Source organism: Marmota flaviventris, chromosome 9, assembly GCF_047511675.1.
Source record: "Marmota flaviventris isolate mMarFla1 chromosome 9, mMarFla1.hap1, whole genome shotgun sequence".
NCBI lineage: Eukaryota > Metazoa > Chordata > Mammalia > Rodentia > Sciuridae > Marmota > Marmota flaviventris.
In genome coordinates, this window is record NC_092506.1 from 114,285,124 (window position 1) to 114,301,206 (window position 16,083).

At 39.1% G+C, this 16,083-nt stretch overlaps 1 protein-coding gene across 1 annotated transcript; it reads left to right on the forward strand.

The window, feature by feature from the left end:
• Positions 1-6,748: 6,748 nt before the first annotated feature.
• Tmem45b (transmembrane protein 45B) lies at positions 6,749-14,284 on the forward strand. The gene is made up of 5 exons (XM_027945521.3): positions 6,749-6,929; positions 10,978-11,184; positions 12,444-12,628; positions 13,010-13,155; positions 14,170-14,284. Exons 1-5 carry the CDS (start codon positions 6,749-6,751, stop codon positions 14,282-14,284), a joined length of 834 nt encoding a protein of 277 aa, XP_027801322.1.
• The last annotated feature ends 1,799 nt before the right edge of the window (positions 14,285-16,083 follow it).

The window sequence follows — 16,083 nt, forward strand, 5'->3', positions numbered from 1 at the left end:
TAAGCAGGTTAAAGACAAGTTCCTTTTTTGAAGATTCATGAAAACTACTTTCAAGAGTAGAAGGGTAGATAAGGTGCCAATATAATTCACTGAGTTGGGGGGTAGAAGATAAAAGAACAGTCTTTCAACAAATGGGTGGGAAACTTGATATTCATCAGTAAAAGAATGAAGTTTAATCCCTACCTCACATTGTATATAAAAGTTCATTCAAAAATGCATCATTGACATAAATAAGAGAGCTAGGGCTGAGATTGTAGCTCAGTGGTAGAGTGCTTGCCTCACATGCCTGAGGCACTGGGTTCAATCCTCAGCACCACCTAAAAATAAATAAATAAAATAAAGATACTGTGTCATCTTCAACAAATGGTGCTGGGAAAACTGGAAATCCATATGCAACAAAATGAAACTGAATCCCTTTCTCTCGCCATGCACAAAAGTTAACTCAAAATGGATCAAGGAGCTTGATATCATCAAATCAGAGACACGGTGTCTGATAGAAGGAAAAGTTGGCTACCATCTACATACTGTGGGGTCGGGCTCCAAATTCCTCAATAGGACACCCATAGCACAAGAGTTAATAACTAGAATCAACAAATGGGACTTACTCAAACTAAAAAGTTTTTTCTCAGCAAAAGAAACAATAAGAGAGGTATATAGAGAGCCTACATCCTGGGAACAAATCTTTACTCCTCACACTTCAGATAGAGCCCTAATATCCAGAGTATACAAAGAACTCAAAAAATTAAACAATAAGAAAACAAATAGGGATTCCACCTCTTGGGTCCCCTTCTTCCTCCGGGAGAAGTCTTTTCTGCTATCCTTTAATAAACTTCTAATTTCTACTATGAAAAAAAAAAAAAAAAGAAAAGAAAACAAATAACCCAATCAACAAATGGGCCAAGGACCTGAACAGACACTTCTCAGAGGAGGACATACAATCAATCAACAAGTACATGGAAAAATGCTCACCATCTCTAGCAATCAGAGAAATGCAAATCAAAACCACCCTAAGATACCATCTCACTCCAGTAAGATTGGCAGCCATTATGAAGTCAAACAACAACAAGTGCTGGCGAGGATGTGGGGAAAAGGGTACACTTGTACATTGCTGGTGGGACTGCAAATTGGTGCAGCCAATTTGGAAAGCAGTATGGAGATTTCTTGGAAAGCTGGGAATGGAACCACCATTTGACCCAGCTATTCCCCTTCTCGTTCTATTCCCTAAAGACCTAAAAAGAGCATACTACAGGGACACTGCTACATCGATGTTCATAGCAGCACAATTCACAATAGCAAGACTGTGGAACCAACCCAGATGCCCTTCAATAGACGAATGGATAAAAAAATGTGGCATTTATACACAATGGAGTATTACTCTGCATTAAAAAATGACAAAATCATAGAATTTGCAGGGAAATGGATGGCATTAGAGCAGATTATGCTAAGTGAAGCTAGCCAATCCCTAAAAAACAAATGCCAAATGTCTTCTTTGATATAAGGAGAGTGAGTAAAAACAGAGTAGGGAGGAAGAGCATGAGAAGGAGATTAACATTAAACAGGGATGAGAGGTGGGAGGGAAAGGGAGAGAGAAGGGAAATTGCATGGAAATGGAAGGAGACCCTCAGGGTTATACAAAATTACATACAAGAGGAAGTGGGGGGAAAGGGAAAAAAAAACAAGGGGGAGAAATGAATTACAGTAGATGGGGTAGAGAGAGGGGAGGGGAGGGGAGGGGAGGGGGGATAGTAGAGGATAGGAAAGGCAGCAGAATACAACAGACACTAGTATGGCAATATGTAAATCAGTGGATGTGTAACCGATGTGATTCTGCAATCTGTATATGGGCTAAAAATGGGAGTTCATAACCCACTTGAATCAAAGTGTGAAATATGATATATCAAGAACTATGTAATGTTTTGAACAACCAACAATAAAAATTTAAAAAAAAAATAAAAACACAAGAGACTCTCTTCAGCTTTAAGGACATACATAAAATGAAAATGAAGATATTCTATACAAACAGAAACCAAAAGAAAGCAGGGTAGCTATAGTTACATCAGACAAAATAGACATTAAGTAAAAAACAAACAAACAAAAAACTATAAAAAGTGACAAAGAAAGGCATCATATAATGATAAACGGGTTAATTCATCAAGATAATATATTAATTATAAATAAGTATGCATACAATATTGGAGCACCTAAAAATATAAAGCAAATAATAATAGATATAATAGTGAAAAAAGACAGTGATATAATAACACGGGACTTCAATACCCCACATTCAATAATGGATGAATTATTCATACAGATAAGCAATAAAGAAGCACTGGACTTGAACTACACTTTAGACCAAATGGACCTAACACAGAAATTCCATTAACAGTAGAACACACATTCTTCTCAAGTACACAAGGAACATTCTCCAAAATAGTTAGCTCTCTTTATCTATGGGTTCTGTATTAGTGAATTCACTGAATTATGGGTCAACAACCTTTGGAAAAAAATTGTGTTTGTACTGAACATGTAGATTTTTTTCTCTTGTCAGTACTCCCAATACAGTAATAACAACTATTTACTCAACATTTACATTATGTTAGGTATTACAGGCATTCTAGAGATGATTTAAACTATTCAGGAGGATGTGTATAGGTTACTATGCCATTTTATATAAGGGACTTGAACATCACATATTTTGCTATATGCAGGGGGTGCAAAGGCACGATTATAAAATATACTAATGGATAGCCTTTGTGTTGAAAAATGATAAAATTATAGACTTATTCAAATGGCTAGGAAGGGATGAAGAGCACTGGAAATGGCAAATATATGATTAAATATGAAAGAATATACAGACATCCTCTGACTTAACAAAGGCTCAGTTTAGGATTTTTCAAATTTATAATGGTGTGAAAGTTATATGCACTCAGTAGAAACCACATTTCAAATTCTGAATTTTGATGCTTTTCCTGGATAGTGTTATGTGGTGATGCTGCAGCAGCAAGCCACAACCAGCCAGCCACAAAATCCTGGGGTCACCAACCAATATCCATACTCTGAATGTGCTGTGTTCAATAAATTTCAAGAGATATGCAACATTTTCTTATAAAATAGGCTGTGTTAGGTGACTTTGCCAACTGTAGACTAATGTAATTGTTCTGAATGTGTTTAAAGGAGGCTACATCACAGATTGTTTAGTAGCTTACATGCATTAAATGCATTTTGAACTTACAATTTTTCATTTGCGAGGTTTTTTTGGGTACGTAACTCAATTGTAAGTCCAGGAGCATTTGTATATTCATTCTTTGAAAAATACAAAATTATTTACAGCAATAATTGCAACACTGTTGGACTGTATATGTGTGTAAGAAACTCCCTTTTCATTGGAATAGTTTACTTCAATGGTTCACATAATGATTCGTGTGTGTCTTTGTGTGTGTTTGTGTGTGTGTGTGTGTTTATATTTATGGTATAATTAGTTCATTACATATATGTATGTATGTGTGTGTAAGAATATATATAGGCATGAAGGGAGGGTAGAAAATGAAGCCATGCTGGAACAAAGTTGCAATTTTTTATCAAAATTTAGTATTAAATAGAGTATAATATAATAAAGATTTTTACTATAATCCCTGGAACAAGCACTAGAAAAAAATTAAATATCGCCCCAAAAAGAGGAATTTAATGGCATGTTATTATTAAATTATTTATATATTAACTCTCAAAAGACAGCAAGAAATGAGGAACAGAGGAATAAGAAATTAAATTCTAGACATTGTAACATCAGGAAAAAAACAATGAGAGACATAGAAAATAAAATGACAGATGTGATATAACCACATCAATAATTACATTAAATATGAACGGGCTACAAAAAAAAGACAGAGATTGTCAACCAAACCATGCAAATTCTCAAAAAAAAAAATCTCCCTTTTATCTGTGTACATTTTTGAAGAATACTAGATAAATATTAATGGAGGTAAATCAAAAAAGGAAAATAAATGACATCCAAGAAACAAGAGAGCCAAAATAGGAACAAAGCAAAGAGAATGTGAAAGATGGTGCTGGATGCTCTAGAATAGTAATCAGCTCAGTTCTAGAGAACTCTGTCTCTAGGAATAAAACAGAGCTGATAATGTCTAAAACTTTATTTGGCAGACATTTGATAGATCTGTTAGTTCTATGGATAAACAAAGAGAAAAGGATGTGGGAAACTAAACAAATAAAAAACAAGGCAACTATTAACTCTGGAAAATAAAAGGTAAAGAAAACAACCCTTGATATGCTAATTGGTTAAGCAGCCATTCATTTCATGATCACTTACTGAGTGCTCACTGTTGCCTGGCCATGTTGTAGGCACTGGTCTGACAGCAATAACAAAATAGATCAAACTCCTTCTAAGTGACTTACATTTTAGTAAATGGACACAGATGCTTGAAAAGGAACCTGTCTGTAATATAAGTGATTCATAGGTTAAGGAAAATCTGCAAGTATATATGGATTGAAAAGTGGGACATACCTGCTATTTTCCACAGAATAGCCAGGGAATAAAGTGACACTTGAACTAAGACCCATGTAAAATGAAGGAGAATCACTGGTAGAATACCATTTTAGAAAGAACAGAGGGATGAAGGGTGGCAGAAGATAGCTGGGCATGATCAAAAAGTTAACCCAGGGCCTTCCTGGCCCTGATAAGGACTTTGGATTTACAGAGCCATATTAATGAAACTAATGATTGAAATAACATGTATGTTGTAACCAGAATGAAAATAAAAGGATAAAAAAGAGGGAGGAAGTTGTAGGAGAGTACTAGGAAATTGGTAGATAATACCTAGCAGTGATAAATTACTAGATTGCAACATGCACACAGGAGCAAGATCTATGGATGTAAAACCAGAAGAAACTGCTGAAAAAGTTGAAAGTGGCTTCACTAGAGAGGCAAGGAGGGATGGAGCATGAAACTGCTACTTGTCATCTAAGTTTCTCATAATACTTGATATTTTTAAAATTATATGCATTTTTTTAATTGTGAAAGAGCTTAATATCAGGGCAGGGGAGATCCCTTAATTGTCAATGTGGAAGATGTGAAAAGATCCTGAAAATCTAGTGGGTGATAAAGGATGGGCCAACAGCTAGGGCTGGAATGGTTATTGTGTTAGCTTTCTGGTGCTGAGACAAAGACATCTAAAATAATCAACTTAATGGAGAAAAGATTTATTTTGGCTCCCCGATTCGGAGGTTCTAGCTCATGGTTGGTTAGCTTGTTGCTTTTGAACCTATAGGAAAACAGTACATCACTGCAGAGAACACAGAGTATAGCGAAGCTGCTCACAGCATGACAGCAAAGAGGAGGAAGAGGCTGGGATCCCAATATCCCCCTATAGTGCACTCCCAGAACAACCTAACTTCGTCCCACTAAGCCCCACCTCCTGAAGGTTCCACCACTTCCCAATGGTGCCAAGTTGGTGACCAAGCCTTCTGCTCATTGGACTTTGCAGGCTATTCCAGATGCAAAGTATAAAAGCTGTGTAGATGATGGGTACTTTATGTTCCTAGGGAATCTTTTTTTCCGTCGGTCTTGGCCTACCATCTACTCCTATAACATAATACCACAAACTGGATAATGCAGAACTTTATTTCTTATAGTTCTGGAGGCTAAGAAGTCTAAAGATCAAGGCCCCAGCATATAGTGTCTGGTGAAGGCTGCATTCTCACATGGCAGAATGGCAAAAAGAGGGACCAACCCCATTCATCAAAATCCTTTACAAGCATACCTAATCCCGTTCATGATGGAGGAACCATCATTGCCTAATCACCTCTTAAAAGCCCCAACTCTTAATATTACCATGCTGGCAAACACCTGAATTTTGGAGGGCACACTTTCAAACTATAGTAGTCACCAAAACTGTTATTTTCCTCTTACATTACATATTTTTTATGCCCCAGGGAAAAATAAACATTTTTCTTCTTAATAAATTCTAGTTAACACTCCTAATTTCTATCCTATAGTCTCATGCTACTGTAAAAGAGATAAAAGCAAATCATGCCTGAAGTCTTTTTTAGAATGAGGTGATGTTTATATAATTATTTTGATGTATATAAATTTGAATCATATTGACCATAATCTTCATATGCCCAAAGTCTTGTTTTCCAAATTATTTTCAAATTAGATGAAAAATGGCATTGTGATGCCATATACATATCTAATTGAGATTTTTCATCAATTTGTATTATTTTATGAATCATCTATTCATGTCTTTTGTTCATTCATCTTTTTTATTAATTTGTAAAAGCTCTCTAGTACAATAGCCATAGAGCTGTTATAAACCATATATACCTTATACCTGCTGCTAATAACATATAGCTGCTACAAACATTTTTAAACTGTCTTTTTGATACATAAAATGCTTATACAGCTGAATTTTTCTTTTTTACTTCCCTCCTTTGTTTATACTTAGAAAGATTTCTTTACCCTGAGACCAATGAATATTTACCCATCCCCCACTGCAGTTTTTACAACCTTAGGGTTAGTAATGATCTCTTCATCACATAACTTACCTTATGAACAAGACTTCAGTGACAGAACATAAAAGCTTATTTGATAAGAAACAGCTGACCCTTCTTGATGTGGCTCATGATTTGGACTCCTTAGGCATGTAATTTATTTCTTACCAAAATATACATTTATATGTCTTCTTGAATGATCACTAACAGCTGTTCCTAATCTTTTAGGTGTCCTAGAACACTGATGGCAAACTTCAAGGGCCATGCTCTCCCAGGGAGCTTCTTCCTGATAGTTGGACTGTGGTGGTCAGTGAAGTACCCACTGAAGTACTTTCACCAGAAGGGGAAGAACAGCAGGCTCAACCATTATTACCAGCGTCTAGAGGTCATCGAGGCTGCAGTCAGGATTCTGTTTTCAGTCATTGGTAAGAGCAGGGTCATTTGGTCCGGGGAATCTTCACATCATACCAGAACCTTTAATCCATTTTCTGGGCTCTGTGAAATAGATGTTTCACTGGCAGAGACAATACAACAAGGATTTTCAAATAGCCACTAGGTTGTTTTATCATAATACCTACTGGGTATATTGTTAACAGAGTCTTAACATTGTATATAGACTATGAAAAACTACCAAATAAACTATACTCTTTGTCCTAAAAGGACACTGGTTTAGGAGGTTGTTGAAGCAAAACACATACTGTATGAAAAAGATATAAAAAAAATAGCCAAGAACTACATTAAAGCAGAGTAAACTTATGTACATGAACTAAAAAGTACTAAATGGAGTTTACAGTTAGTTTAGGAAAAATCATTTTTCCTCATTTGTCTTTCCGTCTAGAATATCAGGGTAGTTAACTACCATCTGGCCGGCATGCCTTCCCTCCTCAAATCTCAAGCAACTATAGAGGGGGGGAAGTTTGCACAGGGGGGGGCTAGTAAGGTAAACAGTGGAAAAGACTGAAAAAAGCCAACAAGGAATGAGCACTGACCACAGTAAGGGTTCCTCCTCAGAATCAGCCCTGCACTGCATTAAGTTAATTAAGGCTCTTATTCTGCAATTGTGCTTGGCCACTTGCCATCCTTGGCCTAGTTTTCCAGGAGGGAATGAAGCAAAGACAATAACTTCCCTTGGAGTAGGCAAAGCTCACCCAGCTTTGTTTGCTTACCTAGCTGAGATTTCCTGTTCTCAGTTCAGACATCAGAGATCTTTCTGGAGTTGAGAAATGACTGGGACCGTAATGATTTACATAGAAGAGATAGCCTCAATTTTGCCTAAATAAAGCTAGAAAAACTGTATTTGGCATCTCAGCTGGGTGAAAGTGACACTTGTTCAACAGCTATCTCTTGAGTTCTTACCATGTGTGAATGTTAGGAACACAATAAGGAACCATATTCCACTCACAAGGCTTCTATTCTGCTGTCACTGCTACCTCACATAGGTCATTTTCGCCAACTTCCTGAACAGTTATAAATTAGTTCAGAAAGGGACTGTTTTGGGGAACAGCACCAAGAAATGTTGTGATGGAAGACTCCCAGACTTCCTCAAGAACATTTTGAGTATAAGACAAATCTTCTAAGAGGTAGTAAAAGTACATGGGACAGACAGGTACTGAGAGCTGTGCTGGGTTACAGCTGCAAAAACTTCTGGCCCTGCTTACTTCTTGGATACAGTATGGCAACAAACAAACAAACAAAAACTGTAGCACCTTCACCTGCAGGTTACAGAGCTTGCTTGGTGCTGATATGGGAGCTGCTGTCCTCCCTTAGGTTTGTACAGGGATCTTCATCACAGTGTGTCTTTGCTCAGAGTCTAGTTCAGCCTGATTCTTTGGGGATACCTTTCACTGCTGACTTGGCAGAGCCCAAAGATTAGTGATCAGCTACATTCTCACTTAAGTGGTCTGGCCTTGTGTTCACCTTGGCTTGGAACAAATACACTGGAGGCCTGTGTATGGATGCATTTCTATTGCTTATCCTTCCAGACCCACAACTCCCAAAAAGGAGAAACAAAGGCCAGTTACCCACACAGATTACTTGGCCAATCTTATTTTATGATGAAGGAGCTACATCCAAGGCAGCAAAGCATAGGCAACCCTCACCCACATCTAGACTTGGTTCATGCCTATTATGGTTTGGATGTGAGGTGTCCCCCAAAGGCTCCTGGGTGAGATGCAAGAAAGTTCAGAGAAGAAATGATTGGGTTGTGAGAGCCTTAACCCAATCATTGAATTAATTCCCTGATGGGATTATCTGGTGACTGGAGGAGGTGGGCATTGGGGGCATGGCTTGGAGTATATATTTTATATCTGGAGAGTGAAGTCTGCTTCTCTGCTTTCTGATTATCATGGGAGCTGGTTCCCTCTGCCACACTCGTCCAGCCTCACCTCATCCCACAAGGAATGCAGCCTACTGTCTGTAAAGATTGAGACCTCTGAAACAGTGAGCCCCTACATAAGCTTTTCTTCCTCTACAGTTGTTCTTGTCAGGTCTTTCAATCACAGAAGTGAAAAAGATAACTATCACAGAAATTGGTAACAGGAGTGGAGTTCTTGCTGTGCCTAACCTAATCGTGGTTCAGAAGCTTTTTGGAATTTGTGGGTGGAATTTTGAGATGTTTAGCAGGGCAAGATGGAAATGTTTTAAACTGTTGTAAACAAAGATTAATGACCAATTCTGGTGGGAGCTCAGAAGACCAGAATGCCAATAGGAGGGTGGACAGTGAAGACAGGGCTCAAGAGGGTTTAGAAGAAAAGGAGGACACTATCGGTAATTGGACTAGAGGCCATCCCTGTACTGTTCTGGCTGAGAAGTTGTCTGCATATTGTATGTCCTGAGACTTTCTTTGAGGCTGATTTTAAAAGTGATGGAGTTCTTAATCTAGCAGAAGAAACGTCTAGGCGACACAGCATTCAGGAAGTCTCATGGGTGTTACTGGCAGCTTTTAGCCAAGTTTATTATGATATTCAGGAGTAGAAATGTTTGAAGAACTTGAAAGGCAGGAGTAAACTGGGGCTAAGGAAGTTGCAATTGTTATAAGACTTTACTGACACTAAAGAAATGCTGAAGACTATCCAGAGGCAATAAGAAAGATGGCTTGAGGGCATCTCAGGAGCTGGCAAGCCCACACCCACCTCAAACTCACTGAAATAAAAGTAAAAATTCTCTTGAGACTAGTAGGACACCCTTCTTGCACAAGGGGGCCTAGGAAGTTTTTTCTACATGCTCAGCAACGCAGACATTCATATGCTGCTTCAGCAAGGGTCCCTGCAGACTTGGCTACTGCTCAAGATGGCGACAGTCTTGGTGTCAACCATGTGGTGCTGGTTCTGCAGGAATTCAGAATGTTGGAGTTAGGGGGTCATGGAGGCTTCCACCAAGATTTCAAAGGAAGGTCTTGGAAACCAGGCAAAGTGCAGCAGGGTCAGAGTCCCTGTGGGCATGCCCTGAGAAGATAAGGTGTGGAGATTTGAGGAGGAAGCCAAAGCTGCAGTGGAGACCCCCAAGATTAAGAAATGCCAGTAACATGGGACATCATCCTAGAAAAGCTGCAGGAATTGAGCAGAGACAAGCCAACACAAAGGCCACTTGGGCTGCAACCAACAAGGCCACAGGGGTGTAGCTACACAAGACCTTTGGAGAGGACATTATGCCATGTGCTCCAGATGCTGGACACATAACTATAGGCGCTGTTTGCCCAGCTGGATTTCAGTCTTGCTTTGGTCCCATTACTTTTTTTCTATGCCCCTATTTTTGTAAATGGAAATGTATACTCAGTGTCTTTATACAATGGATACCTGTGAATTACTTCTAACTTTAGAAGCTCACAATGCCAGATTGCCTTGAGCCTCAGAGAAGACTCTGGACTTGAACTTTGAGCAATCTTGGAACTGTTGAGACTATAAGGACTCTTGGGAATGGACTAAACATAATTTGCATTGTCTTATGAATGTGAGCTTTTAGAGGCCAGAGGTGGAATGTTATGGTTTGGATATGAGAAGTCCCCCCAAAGCTTATACATGAGACAATGCAAGAAAGTTCAAAGAAGAAATGATTGGGTCATGACAGCATTAACCCAATCAGTGAATTAATCTTCCTGATGAGATTAACTGAATGGTAACTGAAGTGGTAGGGTGCTGGAGGAGGTGGGAATTGGGGTGGTGACTTGGGAGTATATATTTGTATCTGGCAAGTGAAGGCCTCTGCTTTCTGATCACCATTTGAGCTGCTTCCCTCTGCCACACCATGATGTCCTGGCTCAACTTGAGCCCCCAGGAATGAAGCCTGCTGTCTGTGGATTGAGACCTCTGAAATCATGAGCCCCTAAATTCTTCCTCCTCTACAGTTGTTCTGGTTGGGTCTTGTAGTCACAGCAGTGACAAAGCTAACTCAAACAATGCCTTTCAGCTATTTTTTATTATTTAAATTGTCTTGGAGCTACTCTCTCTACTCACTTTCCACTCTCATTTCTGGCAGGGATCCTGGCAGAGCAGTTTGTTCCTGATGGGCCCCACCTACACCTCTACCATGAAAACCACTGGATGAAGCTAATGAACTGGCAGCACTGCACCATGTACCTATTCTTTGCAGTCTCAGGAATCATTGACATGCTCACCTACCTTGCCTCCCATGTCCCCTTGGGGGTAGACAGATTGGTTTTGGCTATGGCAGTATTCACTGAAGGTAACTTAGTAAAATGGATGGAGAAAAGGGAGGAGAGTCAGACAAGTTAAATTTATGAGATCAAAACATAAATGACCAAAAATATTGCAAATTCAACTCAGGACTCCCAAATCTTGAATAGGACTTTGTCCTATGCTCTGGATGATCCCAACTGCATATTCCATAAAGCATCTCATGAAAGCATAAGGCCTTAAGACAGTTCTCAAAGGTTCTGGCTAACACTGCACAGAGCCTCCCTGCCTTCCCACTGCCACCAATACTGCACTCATACATGTGCATACTCCTATGCACGGGTGCACACATGCACATATATTCACATAGATACAATGCTTCAGGACTGACTGACTGCTACTATATATGGGGTAAATCCTTTTGGTTAAGGAAGAGACACTGCACCCCACTCCACCACTTGGGATGTTATTGTGTTGGCCTCCATTACAAGCATCAAGAGACCCACTGCATTAGTCAACTTTCTACCACTATTATTAAACACCTGACATAAGCTACTTAAGGAAGGTCAGTTGGGCTCACAGTTTTGAAGTTTCAAGTCCAAGACTGAGCGGCCCTGTCTGACCTCAAATCATGAAGACTGCACATCAAAGCAAGAGCATATATGTAAGAGCAAAATGGTCACATTTTGAACCAGGAACAAAGAGAAGGAGAGATTGGGTTTCCCCTTGAAAAGCAACCCTTCCCCATGACCTAAAGACCTCCAACTAAGCCCCTCCTCTTAAAAGATCCACAGCAACTCCCTATACCAGCACCCTGAGGGCCAAGCCTTTACATATTGACCTTTGAGAGACACTCAAACATAGCACCCACCCAACTGCTCAGGGGAAAGAGGTAGAATCCCAATATACCTCACATTAACTGAAGCAGGAAGAAAGCATTTTGTAATCCAATCACTTCTACCTCAGCAGAGTTGAAACAGAAGGTTGAAGAAGGGAAAAACTGAATTTCAAGTATACATACTCACAGCTTGTTATAAAGCAGCACCATGTATCATTTATCCATTCTGTATAGAACCTTACTGTGGATTCTGAAGAGTTATCTTTTTAATACATCTTTCTTGACACTCTTATCATACCTATGAAATTAACTTAATCTGCACCTGTTTGTTGTCCTGAAACACTTCCTAAAAGAAGAAGCTATCTTTGAGACAGATCTAAGAGAAAATTCCAATACAGGAAAAGCCCAGGGTGAATTCTCCTAAGTATTAACAAGCAAGTCTCTGATGGCTGTCATTTTGTTCGTGGCAGGTTTTCTCTTCTACTACCATGTTCATAACCGATCTCCACTGGACCAGCATATCCACTCACTCCTGCTGTATGCTTTGTTTGGAGGGAGTATCAGTATCTCCCTGGAGGTGATCTTTCGGGACAATATTGTGCTGGAACTTTTCCGAACCAGTCTGGTTATTCTTCAGGGAACTTGGTTCTGGCAGGTGATTATTCACACCAACATTCTTTATGTGGTCTAGATTGAAGAGTCCCCTCAAGTGTGCCCAAGAGAAATCCTGAAGGCAAAATGTCTGAAAACGCAGCATACACCCCACAGGAATGTTTTCAGATGGCCCCTTTCTCCCTAGGCCCATACCCTGACCTATGTGCTTTTTCTGTTACTATCCTGTTGCTGCATTAACCTGTGGCAAGACTTCCCTAGTACAGGCAGGCACTGGTACCTTGTACAAGTCCCACTTCCTAAATTTCCCACAATTAACATTCCTGTATGAAAAGGCCTGAGATAGTAGGTAGCTTAAGCAAACCTGGTGGCCACTGGAGAAGGCTAACCAAAAGACCAATTTCTTCTTCATCTAACTCACCAGATTGGGTTTGTGCTGTTCCCACCTTTTGGGACACCTGCGTGGGACCAGAATGATGAGACCAACATCATGTTCATCACCATGTGCTTCTGCTGGCACTACTTGGTTGCCCTCTGCATTGTGGCCATCAACTACTCTCTTGTTTACTGGTATGTTCTAAGAGAAGTAAACTTTTTTGACAAGTGCTAATCCCTAGGCAGTGCTGATTAACTTCTACTTCTGCTAATAAGTGCTAACTATATGCCAAATCCTAGGTAAGGCACTCGATACTTCAGAGTAGGTATTACAACTCTCATTTTACCAATGAGGATGATAAGGCTTTTTGATGTTAAATGACCTGACTAGGTCATAGTACCCTGATAGACCAAAGTCTCACATACAGCTCTGATATTAAGGCTGTAGTACAATGGGGAAAACTCTGAACTAGGGATCAGTACTGAGTTGTAGACCCTGCTGTTACTGGTTCATCTGGGACCCCTCTTCTATTTCTGGACTTGTTTTGCCTACTTGCCAGAAATGTTATGACTATCAAAATATATGCCCAGGCAGAAAGTGCTCTCTAGAGTGCTTCTTAGCAGTATACAGACTGTAATAGCTATTAACTCCCACGTACTCACTGTGTCACAGGCATAGATAACTCTCAACACTGTATTACCCCACTTTGCTCTATAGCTTTATGATGAACTGTTAATGTTTTACAGATGGGGAAATCAAAGTTTCAAGACTGAGTAACTTGACCAAGGTCATCCAACCAGTAAATGTCAGTGCCTTGCAGTACAAGGATGACTTACAGCATATGGTTTTACAGTTCTATGGCTGTTGTAGCTGCCCCTCCTTTTTTCCTAGGTGCTTATTTCCCTAGACCCAAAGCAAACACACTACACCCAGAAGAGTCCATAACAGACCAAACAGAAAGGAGTTATAGTCATGGTTACCATCAGTCTACTCCCTGGTCAGTGAAAGAGCTGAATTTGAGCTCAATTATGACATTTCAGTCACACTGAGTATTGTCTGAGGTGTCAGATATATAAACACATATCACAATATTTAATAGAGATGTGAAGAAAATGCTTTAAGAACCAATAGGTGTTTTTAAATCCTCAGATGAGGAAGGATCTTTTTCTGCCTAATCTGATTGGACCTCATTGTTTTTTCTATTACAGCCTTCTGACACGGATAAAGAAACATGGAGGAGAAATTATTGGGATTCAGACACTAAAGTCCAATCACACTTACCAGACTGCACTTTTGAGTGGCTCAGATGAGGAACGAGATTAGGCCATGGAGTTTAGGAGACCTCCTATCCCTTTGAGCCCCCAAGGAGTGAATATAGCTTATTCCCTCATTTTGAGGCTTACCTTGGTCTGCTCCTAAGACTCCATACATTTGTACCTCCTCATTTAATACAAGCCTGGAGGCTCTAGTACAGGAAATTAGGCCTCTGATGTTTTGTATATTTTGCTGTTTGGATTCTTAAACATAAGTTAACTTAGTCTGTGTTAGTGTAATATCTTTCATAAAGAGAAATGAGGTAATACCTGTAAGTAACAAGCCTGTGCATCTGTATAGAGAAATCAAAGACTGAAAACCTAAAACAGGAAATAACCTCGTGAATGAAATAATGAGTCCAGCAAGACATCATGCTGCTTTTCCTTCAAGAAAACAGGTATTTTCTTACTGGAAAAACATCAGGACACATGTGAATGACAGTGCTTTTACTTTAAAGCTATAATTCTAACTTGTATTTTTTTTAAGTAAAGCAATTTACAAGCAAATTTTAAATATTTTAAATATTACTTGTTAAACATTTTCTAACTAATCGTAACAGAGCACTGCAATGCCTCCATTGATAAGGGACAAAATTAGGCCAAAGATATATATATTTTTTTTTTTTTTTTTTTTTTAAACAGGAAGTTAATTAGTAGCCCAGCCAGGCTTGTGGAACTCAGCTGTTGTGACTTCTAAAGTCACTCAAAAGAGGGTGCCAAAATGAAATCTGTACAGTGAGGTACAGAGAAAAACATCAGGTTATGGAACGCCTTGAATTTCAACATAGCTGAAAGCAAAAGATATGAATTCTGAATTAGTAATATAAAATCTTGATATTATATAATCTTGGTTCCAGATCTTTTTTCTTTAAAAAAAAAAAAAATTCTTTCAACAGATATTTATTAAATGTCTACTTTGCACCAGATCTGAAATGGTTGTCCCAAGTAATGAAATATGTGTTCAGCAAGCTGACAGTCTAGTGTTAGGGGAAGACAGTGTAGGCATTTACACAGTGTGGTGGGGCTTTGAGAGGTAAGTACGAACCATGATAGAGGAAGCAAGAGAGTTGTTTCTATAGGGAGTCTGTCCTACAAAGAGCTTACTCCAGGTACAGAAAACAGTGCAAAGGCAATGAAAAGGAGAAAAGAACATAGATAATTAAGTATATGAAGTTGTACAGGCAAATAAAAGTGAACTAGCATAAAGCTGAAGGGTCTTAAGAGACCACCTAACACCTTTTATTTGTACAGCATTTTCTGGATGAGATGCATTCTCTCATTTGGTTCTCACAGCTGTCTTTCAAACTTGAAGCCAAAACTTAGGGATTAAAAATAATCTACTAAAAACATTGATTCAGTTATTATAGAGAGCTGGATCCCATTTTACCATCTACCTTGGTGTTGCCAGCTGAATGGGAACTCAAACATTCAACAAACAGTGCCAGGCACAGTGGTGCAAGTCTGTAATCCCAGCAGCTCAGGAGGCTGAAGCAGGAGGATTACAAATTTGAAGCCAGCCCCAGCAACTTAATGAGGCCCTAAGCAACTTAGTAAGATCCTGTCTCAGAATAAAATATAAAAAAGGACTGGGGATATTGCTCAATGGTAAAGCACCTCTGGTAACCCCCATTCAAAAAACAAAGTATTGAAGGACTCATTATTAGCAATTAATGTAAAATATGCATTTTTCATAGGGACTGGAGGTGGGAAGAAGAACTTAGTTTCTGTTTTATTTTCACAGGAAAGATATACTTTTGGGGTTTTGTTGTTGTTTTAAGGGGTAGACTAAGAAATGTAATACTCTCTAGA

Coding starts and splice junctions, on each gene's coding strand:
- Tmem45b (XM_027945521.3), top strand. CDS start 6,749: ATGGCAAACTTCAAGGGCCATGCTCTCCCAGGGAGCTTCTTCCTGATA. Junction 6,930..10,977: donor GATTCTGTTTTCAGTCATTG/GTAAGAGCAGGG, acceptor CATTTCTGGCAG/GGATCCTGGCAGAGCAGTTT. Junction 12,629..13,009: donor AGGGAACTTGGTTCTGGCAG/GTGATTATTCAC, acceptor CTAACTCACCAG/ATTGGGTTTGTGCTGTTCCC.